This window comes from Cetorhinus maximus, chromosome 12 (assembly GCF_964194155.1).
Source record: "Cetorhinus maximus chromosome 12, sCetMax3.hap1.1, whole genome shotgun sequence".
Classification (NCBI taxonomy): Eukaryota; Metazoa; Chordata; class Chondrichthyes; order Lamniformes; family Cetorhinidae; genus Cetorhinus; species Cetorhinus maximus.
Window position 1 is genome coordinate 85,109,897 of NC_135890.1, and position 19,079 is coordinate 85,128,975.

General features: G+C 40.4%; 1 protein-coding gene across 1 annotated transcript in view; it reads right to left on the bottom strand.

Annotated features, from left to right (window-relative positions):
- fbxw8 (F-box and WD repeat domain containing 8) overlaps nucleotides 1-19,079 on the bottom strand; it is a 165,141-nt gene that overhangs the window by 75,037 nt on the left and 71,025 nt on the right. The window contains exon 6 of the mRNA XM_078554028.1: nucleotides 11,203-11,399. Coding sequence (XP_078410154.1) covers nucleotides 11,203-11,399 — 197 coding nt within the window. The remainder of the gene's footprint in view (nucleotides 1-11,202; nucleotides 11,400-19,079) is intronic.

Sequence of the window (19,079 nt, forward strand, 5' to 3'; positions counted from 1 at the left end):
AATATTTCTTTTTTGACTTATCTAAACACTTTTTAAAAAATTAATAAACGAGTGAATGGTGTTCCTACAGACTCAGTCTGGCGCAAAGCCAGCATTATATTCTTATTAGGTAATGAAACTGATATAATTCTTGGCAAGAAAATGATGTCATGGCAACCCAGCAGGTTTAAATGAGTGACCATGGTTAAATGATTCGAATAACTAACACCTGTGAAATTCACGGTAATTAAAGGGATGTATGAGTGACTTCTATAATTAAATGAAATACTTCACCACTGGAGTTTAGTTCTCTTTAAAAACTACAGTGTATATCCCTCAGGGCCCACATTAATAAACATTTCACACATTGTTCAGTGGATGTTTTGTGTCTCTCCTTTCTCAACATATAATTAAATGCTAGCTTTGGTAAATGCCAAAAGCAATATAACTGATAGTGCCTGCTTTTATTGTACATCGATTTTAGCCAGTGCCTGCTTTTATTATACATTGATTTTAGCCAGTCTGCTGACTGTGCCAACTTGAAAAAGATAAATCAACAACTTTAAGGTGTTCTTGCTGTACAATCACTGTTAAATGTTCAGATTTTCTCAACACTTGCACTCAGCGCTTTAAGCAAAATGGCAGCTCAACACCAGGCTGTTTTCCAATGAACCAAAACGTGCAAACTTAGACAAGCTATAAATTGGATAGTGTGCCATGAAAGGAAGGAAAACTGGCATTTACACTGTGCCATCTACATCCTCAGGATGTCCCAAAGCACTTCACAATTAACCAGGTATTCTTAAAGTATCAGCACTGTTGTAATGTAGGAAATCAATTAACCCTAATTACATTGAAATGCAGTAGTCATTATTTAGATTGTAGAATACCCATCATGTTCATTTGCCTACACTGAAAGCCAGTAAATAATACACTGTCAGCACTTAACATTTAGGTTAACAAATAATTTTGTAATTAAAGTTACACAGAAGTAGAAAGACACAGCAAGAAATAAATAGCATAAAGCTTGACTCATAATATATTAATTGTTTCAAACCAAAGAAAAATCCCAAAATGTTCATGTCTTTTTGATAGCTTCTAATAGGCATTACCTGGGAAAATAATCCTGTATACAGCTCATGTTAGCCCCATTTTGTGGCTCAGTAAGTATGAAGCAGGGAACTGGGGGCTACAGGGTTGCTCCTCAATGATATGTCTACCTGTAGTTTGATCTTACAGTCGATCATTCCATGATTGAAAAATGCCAAACAAATGCTTTTCTATGGTGAGTCAGTTAAGATATTAATCCTTTCTAAAATATAAGCAGACAAGATGTCAAGAGTAAGTTCCTGGCCACCTGTTGTTTCTTTTTATTCTCATACCAGATAGCACTAAAAACAGATTTCTTCCAGCTCTTGCATACATTTGAATGATTTTAAACGATGTACAGCCCAACCCTTCAGAAAAAAGCTCCCTTCATGGGAGCAATTTAGTATGCAATAAATGTATGTACATGCTAGATACTTCAACATTTATAGCAATTGGGTCTCCATCTGTGCATCATGTCCCCTCCCTCCTTCCTGAGAAGGAATGGTCTCCAGAATGGTGCTTCTGTCCTGCTTGTTGAATAACTGTAACCCAGACTGTGCAAGGCTCCTGGAGTTCTACCCCCTGTATCCCTTCAGTCTATTGTCAGCTGCTCATCAACATTGGGTTGTTGTCCGCCACTTCTGTTTTCTGCTGGAAGCCCCAGCCAAAAACTCCATTGGAGTTCTCCTTATTGATCACTGAAGTTATTTATTGCCTTATGCCCAAGTTCATTACTGCAGTCTATGGCTTCTCTCTTGACCGCTCTTAAACTCTTCCCAAAATTATTTATTGCCACTCACTGCCAAACAGCACTCTTTCCTTTAAGCCAAACTTATTTATTCTAGTTTGTATCCATTCTTTCATATTATGTAATCCCGCCAGCATCTGTTACTCTGTACTGATCTCTTTCTGCATCTTCATTCAATATGCCATTTCTATCAATAATCAATTAGCACAGAATCAGAAATACTGTTCTTATAGTATCATAGAATGGTTGATTACAGCACAGGAGAAGGCTATTCAGTTCATTCTGTCATGCCAACTCACTGCAAGAGAAACTCGGCTAGTCCCACTCCCCCAGCTTTTCCCCATAACTCTGTAAATTTCTTTGCTTTATGTAATTATCCAATTCTCTTTTGAAAGTCACAATTGAATCTGCCTCCACCAGACTCTCAGGCAGTGCATTCCAGATCCTAATTGCTCACTGCACAAAAAATGTTTCCTCATGTCACCTTTGCTTTTGTCATTAAATTACTGTCCTCTGATTCTCAATCCTTCTGCCAATGGGAAAGATTCTCCCCATTTACTCAGTTCAGTACCCTCATGATTTTGAACACCTTTACCAGATCTCCTCTCAACCTTTTCTCTATGTAGAACAGCCCCAGCTTTTCCAATCTATCCACGAAACTGAAGTCCCTCAACCCTGAAACCATTCCCATAAATGGTTAACCGTAACCTGCTTGTTTTTGTACTTTATACCTCTATTTATAAAGCCCAGGATCTCATATGCCTTTATTAACCATTTTCTCAACTGGCCTTGCCACCTTCAATAATTTGAGCACATACACACCGAGATCCTTCTACCTTGCACCCCTTTAGAATGTTATCTTTCATTCAGAGAGAGAATCTTTCCACCTGTGGGAAAGACCATAACTAGAGGCTATCAATAAAGATAGTCACCAAGAAATCCAATAGGAAATTCACAAGAAACTTCTTTCCTCAAAGAGCGGTGAGAATGTGGAAATCACTACCACAGGAGTGGTTGAAGCAAGTAGTATAGATGCATCTAAGGGGAAACTTAATCTGTTGGGGAAGGAAACAATTGATTCGCAAGGAGTTCAACTGGTAATTATCAGTTAACTAGCTAAGTACCCACTTGAACGTATAAAAGAGAAAACTTATGAGAGAGAAGGGATTGGAGTAATATGATGATAGATTTAGAAGAAGAAAGATGGGAAGAGGCTCAAATGGAGCATAAATGCAGGCATGGAATGGTTGGGCCGAATAGCCTGTTTTGTGCCGGATATCTTTGTAATCTTACGTAATACATATTGCTGCTCCTTGTTCTTCCGACTGAAATGTATCACTTCACACTTCAATTAATTTTCATGTGTCACATATCTGCCACTCCAACAGCTTGTTTATGCACTCTTAAAGTCACTATCCTTCTCAGTTCACAATTCTTCCAAGTTGTGTCATCCACATATCTTGAAATCGTGTTAAGGACATCCAAGTCTAGATCATTAATATAGATCATGATATAATATATGATCCTAATACTGACCCCTGAGGAAACCCACTAAATAGCTTCTTCCAGTCCAAAAAACAATCATTAAAAATCTTTCACATCTGTCAACCAACTTTCTTAATAACATAAGTCTTCTCTCTCCACCAACTGCTCCCCCCAATCCAACACTTATTCAACTACTGCTCTCTTCACATCATCAAATACTTCGAAGCGCCACTCATATACTTCTCTACAGCTGCCTAAACAACCCACTACCCTTACCACTCAAATCTGCCTACTCCCTATCCTACAAAGTCACTCCCAACCCAAAATCCCTAGGTCTCCTCCCATACCTCATTCGCTTAAATTCAAACTCCTCATATCAAATTCTCCAATTAACACTACGAAATATACAAAAGATTATCACTTACTTTGAATGCACTCTCCCCACTTACACTTAAATATCACAATTATTCCACCTTTTCAGATCACAATGCTACCAGTAATACCACTTGCACGTGAGCAAGCACAATCTCTAAGCCATACTTCAGTTCCAGCACACTAATACGAATCACTCCCAGACCTACTGTCCAAACTGTCTCACATGAACAAAAAGAGGCAGTTGATAAAATCACAATACCTGCTTGAAATATAGATAAAGACTAAGACTGGCTTCTTCAACAGAGTTTTATTTTTTGATCCATAAAACTCTATAACTTGTCTCACCCGTTTTCTCTTTTATACATTTTATACATTCAAGTGGGTACTTAGCTAGTTAACTGAAAATTACCAGTTGAACTCCTTGCGAATCAACTGTTTCCTTCCCTAACAGATTCCCCTCTTGTTAAGGTGAAAGTAACTCTTAAGTATATATAATATATTTTCCCATTCAATAAATCCCCTTCTTAAAAAAATACATATATAGAAATGTCAACACAAAAAGAATGTTCCTTTTTTGTCTTCTCAAAAGGAAAAGACGTCCCTCTTTGAAGATCTCCAATAACTGTTCGGAGTTCGCTCCTCTTTTCATGAAGCAGTCGGACAATTGGTAGCTGCTATCAATCCATTTGATCTTGACAATCTCCTTATTCTCTAACATCTGTTTTAAGCTTGCAATGTCAATTCGCAATCTCTTTTTGTTAACACACTTTGTAGAATGAACATTTTTCCAAAGTGACGTATTATCAAAAAGATATTCTAAAGATACCTTCCCTGAATACCTTTTACCAGTTAAAATTTCTGCCAGCATCTTTGATATAAAGAATGCCATATCTACCGCCTCAACAAGAGTGGAGTCTCCGCCACCGGAGTACTTTTTACAACTCTTCCTATTTTTTTCACTTCCCATGCCAAAGGGCAACATTTACGTTTTTCCCACCCATGAGAAATATTATAAACCTTCCCACACTCGAAAATCCATCACGCAGATTTGCATAAGACACATCACTAAACACAATCAGTTTCATTTTTCTAAGATCACCCAGAGATGGGAATTTCAAAACACACTGCTCCATTTTTAATTTTGTCAATATTTTGTTTACTCAAATGATTTCTTCAACCTTGGGATCATTCATTTTAGTGGTCAATTCCAAGACATCAAAACTGACTTCTGGCCTTGTTTGTTTGCCCAATTAGACTTCTGAGTTCCCTTTTTTCTGTTTCAGAAGCTGCTGTATCTTTCTGGGAGGCCCTATCATGACTAATTGTAATGGGATTGACATTCTCCAAGTAGGATTGCTGATGTAAAATGACATGTGATCCGCTCTGCCTGATTTCCAATCCCATGTATTTAAATGCACCAGAAACCTGACTTCCAATTTTGAACTCCGTTCTGAGCCCATGAATGATAACCATTTCAAATTCACTACTACCATCCCACAAAATATTGTCTACAAGCACCACAAAGATGCCTGCATGTTTCCTTCCATGGTGGCGATTAAACATTGCCCGGTCTGCTTCCAACTGAAGACAGCCCAACTGAGACAAAACTGACTTCACTGAGAAATACCAAACTCTAGGGGCATCATTTAAACTGTATGCGCATTTATTTAGCTTCCAGAGTGTTCATTCTGCGTTTGGTGCCTCTTTCGGTGGGTGGAGAAAAACTTCTCTTTGAGGTTGGTGTCCCTGCAAAAAAGGCAACTTTAATATCAATTGACTTGCACTCCCAAACACTTGTAGCCAAGATCATCTTCAGAATAACTTTTCCTGCTGTAAGTGAATCCACTCTTATATCCTGGTCACTTCATTTTTCTTCAAAACCTTGGTGTCACTAACCTGGCTTTAGCTTTATAAGTCCCATCAGGAAGCACTTTTTCCATGCATATCCATCCATGAGATAGAGCTGGTTGTCCCCTATCTGGCACCTCTGTGTACACCCCAAATTCTTTCCAACTATGTAGATCTTGCTGTTTGGCATCCTTAATTAATTTATCGTCTAATTTGTTTGAAGCTACTAAGACTTCTCGATCACATGGACTTCTGTTCCTTGTAGCATTACTTGTCTGTGCCATATTCCTTGAACTTATTAAGCTACATCCTCTATCCCGCCCCGAACTGTTACTGCTTGGTCTCCCACCCTCTTACTTATAGATGTTATTTCAATCATTCGTGATCTCTTCCTAGAGTCATGTTCACTCCCAGACCCACTGTCCGAACTGACACTACGTTTCTGTGCCTTCCATTTTTGTACTTCGTGTTCCCAATCCATAGGCCTAACCCTCCTGCCCTTTCTCTCGTACATTTAAGCAGATTTTATATTTTCCCGTGGCCTTCCCTGCTCTACCTACAATCGTTACATCCCCCCATTGGCTAGCCCCTTCTGATGAGTATGTACCTTTAGTACCAGTTTTTGGCAGTTGTCCTCTGGGGCAAATTGCCTCAGCCTGTTCATCCAAATTACTGTATCCATCTTCAGAGACCCGGTCAACCTCAGCAACCTGGTCTTCACAATCATGCAACATATGGGTATGAGAAGTACATGGTTCCTCACCCTTCCTACAGCCCTTTACAGACCCGCAAATTTGTAATCCGTGCCAAGTAACCTCGATGAGTGTACCCGAATAGTCTGGTTTCCATGCTGTAAAATGACTGTTTTACCATCTTTACCTATAACCTTGCCTGGGCCTTTTCACTTGTTAAGTCCTTCTCTTTTATAATATACCATGTCTCCCTGATTAAAAATAGTTTCCGATGGTCATACATTGTGTGTCTTAGAGCTTGCTGAATTCTTTCTGAAACTTCGGCTTTAAGGAACGCTCTTCTACCCGTATGTTCAAAATGTTTAAATGTTCAGAAAAGGTAGACCTAATTGTAGTTCCCTCCCAAGCTGGGGGGTGGTCACTCAGAACTGAAGGAACTTGGGTTTCTACCAAAAACCAACTGATATGGACTATAGCCCCCTAACATCTGCAGTGAGTTCTTAGCATGGACAGCCCAAAACTCATTGTTAGCATTGGGGAGGCAGTGGCATAGTAGTATTGTCACTGGACGAGTAATCCAGAGACCCATGGTAATGCTCTGTGGACTTGGGTTCAAATCCCACCACTGCAGATAGTGGAATTTTAATTCAATAAATAAAAAGTCTGATGATGACCATTGTTGATTGTCATAAAAATCCATCTGGTTCACAAATATTCTTTAGGGAAGGAGATCTGCCGTCCTTATCGAGTCTGGCCTACATGTGACTCCAGGCCCATAGCAACGTGGTTGACTCTTAAATGCCCTCTAAACAAGGGCAATTAGGGATGGGCAAGTCAGTGACACCCGCATTCCATGAATGAATGATAAAAAAAAATTCCCCCCCACCCCCATTATCAGTGAGGAATTTTGCCAGTGCTTCCAATCTGGTCCCTATCCACTTTTCCATTACCTGATCCACAATTATTTTCTTTTCTTTACTGTGTAGGATTGTCAACTGGCTTAATCTTACGGCCAAATCTATGAAATGTAAAATAAAAATGTTCTTTTCTTTATCCCACACCTTTAAATTCATCGCCACAACTTCATTGAAATCCCTCGTTAAGGGTAGACTCACTATGGGCCGCGATGGTGTCCTTCAGTATTTATTACATATATCACATCTATCGCTTATCTCCTCTGAATTTAGTGTACTCTCCATCCCTTATTCCTGCAACCCTTAGCAAAACTTTTAATCTTTGCAAAGAAGGGTGGGCAAACTGTGGAGGCAATTTTAACACAATTAGCTTTTTGGTTTCTAAATTCCTATCCCCTGATGCTAATAACAGTTCTTTAATCTCCTTGGTAGAAAAATTAGGTTTTGTTAAAGGACTACAATAGTGTCCAGATTGCGCAAATTGCAAATCTACAGGTTTTGCCGTGTTGTTCTCCATGTTCAGCTTCATTTGCGCTTTCTTCATCGATGGCCTGCTCAACAGTAATGGTATTTCGCTAGACACTGCTTCTGTACTGATGAAAAGATTGACCCCAACTATCTTACAGGGAATCACTACCCTTTTTAAAGATTTTAGGGTATCATCTTCAAATCTGAAGCTGGTGGAACTCTCAAATTCCTTAACCTTGGGGAGAATTTTCACATTGGTGCGTGGGGACAGGCCCCACATGCCGATGCGTAAAATGATGCGCGATGACATTGGGTGAGAGTCCCGACGTCACCATGCGTCATTCCGATCGGCGGGCACACACCGAAGGCGGCTGTGTGCCCGCCAAACTGTCAAAGGCCTGTTAAGGTCATTAGGAGAGTAATTTAAATAATTGACAGGGCTGCCCGTCCAACCATAAGGTTGGCGGGCAGGTGAAGAGCCCAAGCAGCCTTTGCGTTTTTCATGAAACCTCATCCATGGGCGGGATGAGGTTTCATGAAGGTTTTATTAAATTAATAAATATTTTTCACACATTTTATAAACATATCCCAGCTCATGTGACACTGTCACATGAGGGGGCATGTCTAAATAATTTAAACCTGTCTTTATTTTAAACTTTCAATTTGAACTTAATCTCCCTGAGGTAGCTCTGTGCCTCAGAGATTTCTGCACTCTTTCGCGCACATGTGCAAAACAGCGCAGGCCCCAACTCTCCCTCCTCCCCCTGCTCGCACAGGTAGCGCTATTGGGCGCATGTCACGCTGGGTGGGCTTAATTGGCCCGCCCATGTAAATGGCAGCGTGCAGCCGATCGCAGGCGGCGATCTGCTCTGTACCTACTCCCAACCGACAGGCAGAAGATTCTGCCCCTTATTTCAGTCCTTGTCATTTAAGGAGTCCAGGTAGCATTTTAACCAGTCTATTCCACAGACTGTAGACATGCATCCGCAGCTGAAGGAACCTGCAACCTAGACATTCATCACTGGGCTGAAACCTCTTGTAACTAATACAATGCCCTCTCTTTGGTCAATATCACCATCTTCCGAGTCTTCTGCCTCATGTTTAATTTCGAACACCTTATTATATCATTTAGGATAGTTCATTGCATAATGATATTTTCAACTGCATCTAAAACACCGTTTGACCACACCCCAGTCATTTATGGGGTTCATCCTTTTGTTGTAATTCTCCAATTCTTTTCTCCTGCCATAACTGTCAAAGGTGATTCTGTCTTCATTGTTTCTTGTTACAAATCTCCATTCGTACTGATGCTTGTGTCCTTTTTCTTGACGGTCTCACCGTCAACATTGTATCCTCCATTTTCTGTCTACCATCAAATGACCCATTTGCGCCATGAATGCTGCCGGAAAGAAATGTTTTCCGAGGAATTTTTTTTAAAAAAAGAGCTCCTGACATCTGTTTTAGCTGTGTGTGTCTTTCCGCGAATTTAACAAAACTAGAAGTCTGTCCATATTCGATACCCTGGCACAGTCTAGTAACTTAAATGCCCGCACTGACTGGGGAATTTCTAGACAGAACTTTTGCAATCTTGCATATGGCCTACTGAGTTCCATTAATCTTCTATGGGATTATCCAGCTTTCTAAATTTGTCAAAATCTGACCACGCTTCATAAGCACTTAACAGTCATCCTTCTGATAGATCTTATCCATAAAATCTAATAGCATCTCCAAACCTTCATCCATGTTCAAATGCTCAGGCTCCAACTCCAAAAATACTTTGCATCTTATTTTGCTTTTGTATCGTAACGAAAGTGCCAAGGCCATTCCTGGTATTTTTTCTTTGGCAAGGACATAACCAGTGTCCACATGATTACTACATTCTTCTGGCGCTCATAGGGTTCACTTTCAGAAAACCTCGGTGGGTAATCATACCCTTAAATGCTACATTTTGATTCAGCCATTCTCCAAAGGTAATCAAAACCACTTTTCTCAAAGTTAAATCCAAATGCAGTCTTTTGTCTGAAGAAAGCTTAGTTTCCAATCTTTTACTTATAAGCAGGAACCATCCTCTGCTACCACTGATAAAGTCACAAGGCCTGCTTGAAATAAAGATAAAGATTAAGACTGGCTTCTGCAGCAGAGTTTTATTTTTTGGTCCATAAAACTATACAGAGAATTTGTCTCACCTGTTTTCTCTTTTATATATTCAAATGGGTACTTAGCTAGTTAACTGATAATTACCAATTAAACTCCTTGTGAGTTAAGTGTTTCTTCAGCTGTGGCTCAGTTCATAGCACCCTCGCCTTTGAATCAGAGGGTTGTGGGTTCATGTCCCACTCCCGGAAACCAAGAACTGTGATTGTACTCGAAAGAGTTGCAATCTGTGACTGTTGATAACTCGAAAGAGTTTCAGCTGTGGCTCAGTCCATAGCACCCTCGCCTTTGAATCAGAGGGTTGTGGGTTCATGTCCCACTCCTGGAAACCAAGAACTGTGATTGTACTCGAAAGAGTTGCAATCTGTGACTGTTGATAACTCGAAAGAGTTTCCCCAACAGCAGTCACTTGTAATGTACAAATTCTCTAGCACAGGAGGTACCAGAGCAGCAAAAGACCAGGACCACGATATCTGCAGTATCTTAACAGACCACAAAGTGTTGACATAACATCCTTTGACAAATCTTTAGCTTTGCTTTAGCAGCAGAACACCACACTAACCTGGATATAGCAAGAACATTTCTCCCCATGGTATTATGAACTCTAGGCAAAGGCAGTTAATGATCTGTCAATTAAATCCTTGAAAAACAAACTAAACAAATATTTGTTCATGACAGTGATTGAAGATTTTAAGGAAAAGTTAAAATAATCACAATGATTCCTGTGTTGCAGGAGACATGGAAGAATTACCTTTGGAATACAGCAACCCAAAGGGTAAATCTGTATTAATATGTAGTTTTGTATGACTACATTTGAGGGATTAGGGAGATATTTTACAGTGTTACCTTCTTGAAGATTCACTGTTAAATGGTTTCCTCTTTTAGAAAACTAAATTGATTGCACAAATTGTCCATGATGAAGCAAATTGTATATGATCTGTGATGGGTTAAAATGACCTTGCTCATTACAATAGTCACTACATTCCCAAAGTAATTAGTTGAAGATTTTTGAGATCTTTGAACATAAAGTATTCTATAAATGTAAGTATTAGTGCTTTATTTATATCGATCTTTCTCCTAAATATAAAAGCAAAAAACTGCAGATGCTGGAAATCGCAAACAAAAACAAAAATACCTGGAAAAACTCAGGTCTGGCAGCATCAGCGGAGAGGAACACAGTTAACATTTCGAGTCCGTATGACTCTTCAACAGAACTAAGTAAAAATAGAAAAGAGGTGAAAAATAAGCTGGTTTAAGGGTGGGTGGGACAGGTCTCCTAAATATATTTGATTGGTTAACCTTTGGATTGCTCAACCCTTGAAATACGTTAAGGCATTCTAAGGGACATTGGTGACACACAAGCTTCATGAGTCTGTGATAAAGAATGGGTTTATTAAAGGCATTGGGTAATGACTAGTAAATGAGAGATACAATGGAAGCACAAACTCACCAGTTTCTGGAGTTCAAACTCGTATGCTCTCCGCCAATATCCTTTCTCATCACTCGATTCTAATCTTACTTGATAGCCTGAGCAAGTTGCTATTGCAGCACTGTCTGATGCCACTGCTATAGCTTGTATCTCCTGGGTATGTTGATAATGATGAACTGGTTCCCGTGCAAGAACTGTGCTCCATACATCAACAGCACCTGCAGGTGAATACAAGAGGAAATCAGTAAAATGATTATGCAACATAGGCTCAGAAATTATATGCAAATAATATGACTTCTAAAAAATACTCACCCACAATTCCATTAAAGCCCTTTAACTTAATACATTCAATAACTCAGCAATCGTTTCTCATTTTAAAAAATGCGTATCACTTTTCATATCACATGGAAAATTTCATAAATTAAACTTCGCAATGCAGTGGTTGCACACTGCACATTAATTTGGCTTGGACATTATGTTTAAGATCAGACAGATGAAGAAATAGTAATGCAAGATTCAATAACTTTCAATTCCTCTAAAATACTTTGGCCTGTGTAAATTATTGGAAGTGCATAATACAATGTTAAAAATCAATTCTCAACAGGTACATAAATTGCAGGACAACAAGCTGCTTTTTTGAAATCAAAAAAGTAAAGATCAGTACACAAACTACATTACAATTAGCACTGCAGCTGGTTTCCCATCAGGCCTTAAAGTACTGCAATTCATGGGGTAATTTAAGTTGACCTGTATTCTCAGCTGACCCACATTTTGAGGGAATCGCACATTTAGGGGAGAAATTCATCTGGGCATTCTTTTCTGGGCAAAAAATCGGTGCTTTGCAGGCAGTATATGCCCCAACCAGCAAGGCTGCATCGTAATTGGACTATGGACCTCGTTTCAATAATTTAGGCAAGCTGCTAACACCTATCATGCATTCATAGGGAGCTTGCCCATTTGAAGACTTGAATGTCGGGCTGCTTGCCTCGCTGGCGCTGTGGGGCGTGGCAGAGTAGGAGTGCGTTGTGGGGGGCAGTTTGTCACAAGTGCAGTGGGTCAGGGGAGTCCTCTGGCTTATGACACTTCCCAACCTCATTCCTCATTACATTTTGACCCTTGGCATCTATTTAAGAGCATTGTCTGAGCTCAAACACCAATCAATTGTACACCAATGAAAATGCGGGCTTGTAACCATGTTATCCTGAATTCCACACCTTCAGTCTACATTAAGGCTTTAGATAATTGTAAGAACATCAGAACCTAAGAAATAGTATCAGGACTGATCATACAGCCCTCGAGGCTGCTTTGCCATTCAATAAGAATAGGGTGATCATTAACCTCAACTCCGCTTTCCTGGCCTATGCCTACATTCTTTCACTCCCTTGGAGTCCAAAAATCTATTGATCACAGCCTTGAATATATTCAATGACTGGACAGCCACAGCCCTCAGGGGTCAAGAATTCCAAAGATTCACAACTTTCTCAGTGAAGAGATTTCGCCTCATCTCGGTCCTAAATGGCTAAATTATCTTGAAAACATGCCCCTTCGTTTTGGACTCTCGAGCTTCTCTAACTGTGGTCAATTGTGTGTAATGACCATGAAGCATGGTATGAGAATGCAAAACAGTGGAGGTTTGAGTGCTGCTGTTCAGCTGGGTGCCTCCAGAGAGGAATGAGTGAGGTACGATGTGCAGGATAATGCTGTGCAAGCCAGAGTGTGGGTCTTGGTGCCTGACAATGTTAAGTAATTCACCTGCCAGGCCCTCCTGAAGTCCAGGATCCTTCTGATACATGGTCCCAAGGTGAGAGGGGGCCACATTGCTGCTGCTCACTTCCTCAGACACTTCCATCTATGCTAGCTTGGTTGAATAATTTGTCCTCTTCTTCCTGCTCTTTGGAGAACTCATCTCACTGCAGCCCCTCAGCTCCCTCACCTCCAGGTAAGAGTGAGAGATCCAGGGCCAGCCTTCCCGAGTCTCATTATTCTGGTGGATGCTGCAGCCTGAAAAATCCAAGCCCTGGTGAGCTGCTCCGAAACATGCTGTGATTCCTTTAAGCAGAAACCCTTGCCCTGATAAAATTGCCACATCATTCTTGCCACCCTCTCCAATTGATTGATAAGTGTGGAGGTGGGCTCTTAATTGGTTTGCCTTGGCAAAGAGAAGGCCCATTACTTCAGCGATCAGGTGCACAACCCAAAAATGGTCGCAACGTCTGAAAATAAAACTAAGATTCCGTCCTTTACATCCTGCTCACAGCTTACTTTTCCATCTAGCTCATCCTTTAAAGCTTTTTGTAAAAACTGGATCTGTCGGAAACGGGGGCAGGGTTTCCACATCCGGGTCCAGCCGCATTTTCAAAGGTTCTGAGTCTTCCCAACTCTTTGAAAATCCAGCCCAAAATATTCGTTTAATGTCTCTGCCACTTTATTTTCTGCCACAATTTCTCCTGTCTCAGCCTCTAAGAACCCATGTTTCCTTTTGCAATGTTTTTTTTTTACACATTTGTAGAAGCTCTAACAATCTGTTTTTGTATTTCTTGCTAGTTTACTCTAGCAAATTGGCACAAGAACAAGATCGTGGAGTTGAATATGTGATTCAAAGATTGTGTGGGGGAGACAAATTTTTGATTCATGGAGAGCTCTCTCCAGTACTATAGCCCGGATTGTAATTAAAAAATTATTACCTTTTAGGTTTGTGCTTATTAATTTGGACCTTGCTTCTCAAACTCACTCAGCAAAACACTCCTCGTTCTCCCTATGTCGTTGGGTCCTGTGTGGACCACGACAACTGAATCCTGCCCTTTCCACTCCAAGCTCTTCTCCAGCTGAGAGCCGGTGTCCCTAAACCTGATACCAGGCAGGCAGCACAACTTTGGAATTCACGGTTGCGGCTGCAGAGAACAGTATTTATCCACCTGCAGACTTTTCCTTCATCCACACAGGCAGCAAGAATCTCATTTCTGCTGGGTAAGGGCAAGGCTGAGTCTCCTCCAGTACTGCACCTGGGGTAACCTTACCTGCCTGATTCATAGTCATACCTTTTTGTCCCTGGCCACTAGTCCAGATAACTCTCTCTCTTTCTGATGCCCTGCAAAATTTGCACTTCAGATTCCAGCTCAATAACTTTGCAATAAAGTTTCTTGAAATGCAGACATACTGCGAATGTGGTTGCCTGGCATCGCAATGCTCTCCACAGACTCCGACATGCTGCAGTTGTACCACACCACCTGCACTGCCATCTCTTTATAACCTTGCTATATTTATTTAGTTAATTAAGATGTAGTTAAACTTATCTTATTTAGTTTTTTAAAAACTGATTATTTGATCTAATTTAAGTTATAAATGGAATAAATGGAATATTAACATGTAACTTAACCCGCTTTCCCGCCTTGCGTTGCGACAACACTTCTATCGCCCAAAGCTCAGCCATGCCCTTTCCTTAGATCTTAGGTCTATTTATTTACCTAAAGGATACTGTGCTCTTAGACAAATGATACATTAAACATTAAACTCATAACTCGGATTGCTCAGCTCCTGCCACTTCTCACCCTATACCAGGTTGGTCAAATTTACTGAACCTAAGAGCCACATACAATAATCTTCAGATGTTCAAGAGCCACAAGACATGCACACGCTTTACACAGGCTAATTACTGCTAGAAGAGATCTTATGGATCTCCATCCTGGCTGTAAATCTTTGAAAATCCAGCTGATATGTTGTCAAGGCTGTATGAAGGCGCTCTGTAAGAGGTTGATTTGTAAGGACTGCACGATGTTTCGACTTTCCAAACTTCATTACAAGTACAGCGATTCAACACAATATGTTGTGCCGAAAATTGAAATGAGTTGCACACTAGTTTCCTTGAGTTGAGGGTATTTTGTTTCTGGCACTTGCTTCCAGAACTCAATTGTAGATTGTGATTTATGCATCATCTTTAGACCCTGGTCCTCCTGAAAGTCCATCTACAGTAGATGCTTCTGTAACCAGAAGTTCAAAAATCAGACAACCATTGTTGACATCAACCATGAATGGTTTACAAGAAAGGTAAAGCAGGATCTCAACTTCTGCAAGTCATCAGACTTTGCTCAAAAAGATTATCTCTGTATTCTTCAGGTTTGTGATCTTTTACTTCCCTCCTTTTGTGATGGGGAATGTGGTTGAAGTTTCTTGACAGCCTGTCTCTTTGCAAAAGCCTTACTTTATTCTGGAAGCTGAAAACTGTCTGATTAAAGTCCTTCCCCTGCAGTGCGAAGTTGAAAGTTTGTAGATGCTTCATAATAATCAGTAAGAAACATCAGATCCTGCATCCATTTACGATGATCCCAGCTGATGTTACTACTGGACAAGCCTGATGTTACTACTGGATGCCAGGGTGGAACCTGACTTGATAGATCCTAACTTTTATATGTTGTTTAGATATGTGGAAAGTGGATACTGAACAGAATCACAGGAGCCAACTAATGAACTTTTAACAAAAGAACAACACATTTATTAAACAAGAAAAAATGAACTATATTACAATAGTCCTTCACCCACAACTATACCTTTACAGATATATAGAGATTTGTAAGGATAACACAAGTTAAAAAAGCTATCTTATTCTCTAATGTTCACAGTAAGTACACAATCCATGTAAACCAATTTGCGACCTGTGGTCAGGCACACCATACTCTGAAACCAAGTGACAGATGCCACCCCAAACAGATGTTATGGATCTCTCCTCAACTCCCCCCAGACACTTGTCACACCGTGGGTCAACCAGTTTCAATGAACTCCATCTTTCACACGAGGATTTCCCATCTTCATTCGAAGAATTCATCTGGAATCTTCTCCCAAATCAATGCTTTCTCTCAGTTGCCTTCCGCAAGGGTCCACCTCCAGGTTTCGAACTTTCCTTCCAATGTTCCTCTCATCTGGATCACCACGTGCATTCAAGCTTTCTTCCACGCATTCTCTCTCTCTAGCTCAGCCGTCAACAGTGCACCACTGCGTCACATGCCCAAAGCAAAGAGTTACAGACCTTCAGCTGTCTCCTTGAACCTTCTGGCTTCTCGCACACATATATTGCTTTAAATCTGCTTCCTGCAGCTTTCTCCCTTTAAGCCTGAAGACTTTCTCTCTGCTCCTTACTGTCACTTCCATAGAACAGGACCTTTTCTGGACTCACTGTTCTTGCCCTTTGACTAGATTGTCCTTTTGGAACCTTTCCTGTTTCACTCCCCTGGATTTGGGGACTTTCTTCCTTAGTTCCTGGAACCTGCTTCTGCAGTTTCCTCTCCTGTCTAGCCTCTCTTGGCAGCTGGCTTCCACTTTAGTTTGGGGCTTGCTATCTGTCCCTCTGCTAGGCTGCTCCTGCTGGCAACTGCTTCCAACTGGACTCAAACTGCTTTTTCTAGTTTTGTGTGTGTTCTCCCTCTCTGGGCCCCTGTTGCTAGGGAACCGCACTGTTTTTTAAAAACTCATTTGCTTTAACTTCTCTTAAAGAGTCATAAATGCAGGCATACAAACATAGATTTAGACTTGCTGTCTCCACTCAAATCTGAAACTAGATCCTATTTTTCACCTTTTAACTCACAAATAGAAAAAAAAATAAATTAAAGACATATCTTATTCCTAACACACCCGAATACACACATGACTTAAGCTCTCTCTATTTCCTAACACATTCGTCATTTTCCAGCTGTGGACAGGATCTTTTCTTTTCTTCAAGAAAAGCAATGATAGGTTTGTGGAACTGTTGCAGCCGATTCAAGACAGTGCTGGTTGACAACCACCTCACAATGCAGTAGAAAGACATCGTCAGGCTGGTCTTCAAGATTCAGCTCTTCAATAAAACTTTTGAACTGTCGATGAGTCTTCCCATTTCAGCAGATGAAATTGACAATTTCAAGGACCGTTTTCATAATATTTTCTTACTTGATGTATCTTGCTGAAGTTCTATTTCATGACGAATAATGCAACGAATGGGGAGAAACTTCAGAAATTTGGGATCACTTTTCAAGAGAGCAATTAGGCCTACATTTTTTCCCACCATTGCAGGTGTTCCATCCGTTGCAACACTGATGGGTTTATCCTGTGGTATATTGGCATTTGTCAATGCTGTGTCATGTGTTTTTTATGTCAGCATCACGAGTCTGCACTAACAATTGCCCACCTCGCAGGGTTTCAATCTTGCATTCTGAGATTCCTTTCCCTGTATTCCCACGTACACTCAAGCATCAAATTACAAGCACAATTTCAGCTCTTCGGCCATGCCAGCAAAACACTACTATTCAAAGGAGTCCCTTTGCCCCAACGGCCACAGCACGGAGTCACCAACCTTCAGATGCCTTCTTGGATCTTCAGGGCATCTCCTTAGCTCACTTCACTTACCAGGGCTTCTCCTGTGCCCACCTTTAAAGTCTGCTCCCCACAGTGCTTTCTTTAATTGGAGACTGTTTCTCCTTTTCTCAATTCAACTAGTACCTGTTCCTGTCCCTTGTCTCTGCCTCTGGGACACTTTTTGGGACCTCTCCTTGTCCCTCTCTCCAGGACAATTCCTGACTACGGCGCTCCACACCTGGTCACACGACCTGGGTTTTTGCATCCATTTTTTTTCCCTCTATGCACAGACGCATAGGGCCTGAAGAACGAAAAGTTGCCGAAGTGCGCATGTGCAGCCCATTCCTGGCCTGCGCACTTTCCCGGCAAGCAGGTAAGGCTGGATTTTGTAACGCAGTTTATATTAAATTGAGATGCAAAAAGGTGTTCAGCTAATATTTTTCTGCAAGCCGCACTTTACATGTCAAAGAGCTGCATGTGGCTCACAAGCCTCGGTTTGGCCATGTCTGCTCTATACTAACTATGCATCACTCTGGTGCAAGAGTTTTTACACTCTAGGTGAATCTTCAGTCTTCACCACTTTGCCCCCACCCCAAAATTAATTTTCAAAAATGACTATTGTGCATTAGTATGAATAAATGTTCTGGATTTATAATTAGATTTATTTTACATGAAAAAGGAGAATATTATGATTCTGATTGTACATTCTCATTGTTGTACACTTTTCACACAATATGTACTGGAAGAAATACATTATATTATGTAATATGGCTCACATGAAGTAATGGTGTTCCTGCAACAGTTACTAGATGATTTTATACTTAATTTACACAATCAATAATCGTTACGATAGAGTGGGCTAAATTATATTACGCTCTTTGATATTATTTACTGATTTGCAGTTTTGGAATAGTCATGTAGATGTACAAATTTGTAAAACTGTTGCATAAACAGTATGAGAATTATGTGAAATTTTGGGAATGACTGCAATGTAAATACATAGAAATTTATATGTTTGTCAGGGTATGTGGATGTACATCAGTAGATCTAGACCTTTCATTCCCAAAATGCTGAAGCCTGTTTGTTTACTTGTGTAGTTTCATGAATAGTTCATTCTTTTTTTTTTGCCATCCCCACCCAAATTTTGTAGCTCTAGATGACTGCCTAGTTTGCCTATTAGTTCCACCGGTCCTGGTTATTAAGTTTTTCCTTTGGCTTATCTGGTATCAACTGTTACTCTCTGCCTCCATTCCTTATCAATTCCTGACGCCCGGGCATTTGGCTCTTTTTAATCAGCTCAAAGAAAACTATGAGCCAAAATTTCTGAAAAAACAATGTAGTGGGAACAAGGCACATTTATTAGTGTAATGTGCGAATCAGTCAGCAACTTGTGGTGAGGAAGAGATGCCTCACGAATTGTGAATTGTCACAAACATGATTACCAGTGTTTTGTCATTAGAAAAAAAAACGAATTTATAGCACCTTTCAATACCACTTGATATCTCAAAGCTCTTTACAGCTAACAAATCTTTTTTTGAAGAGTGGGTGCTCCTGTAATGTGGCAGCCACTTTGCGCA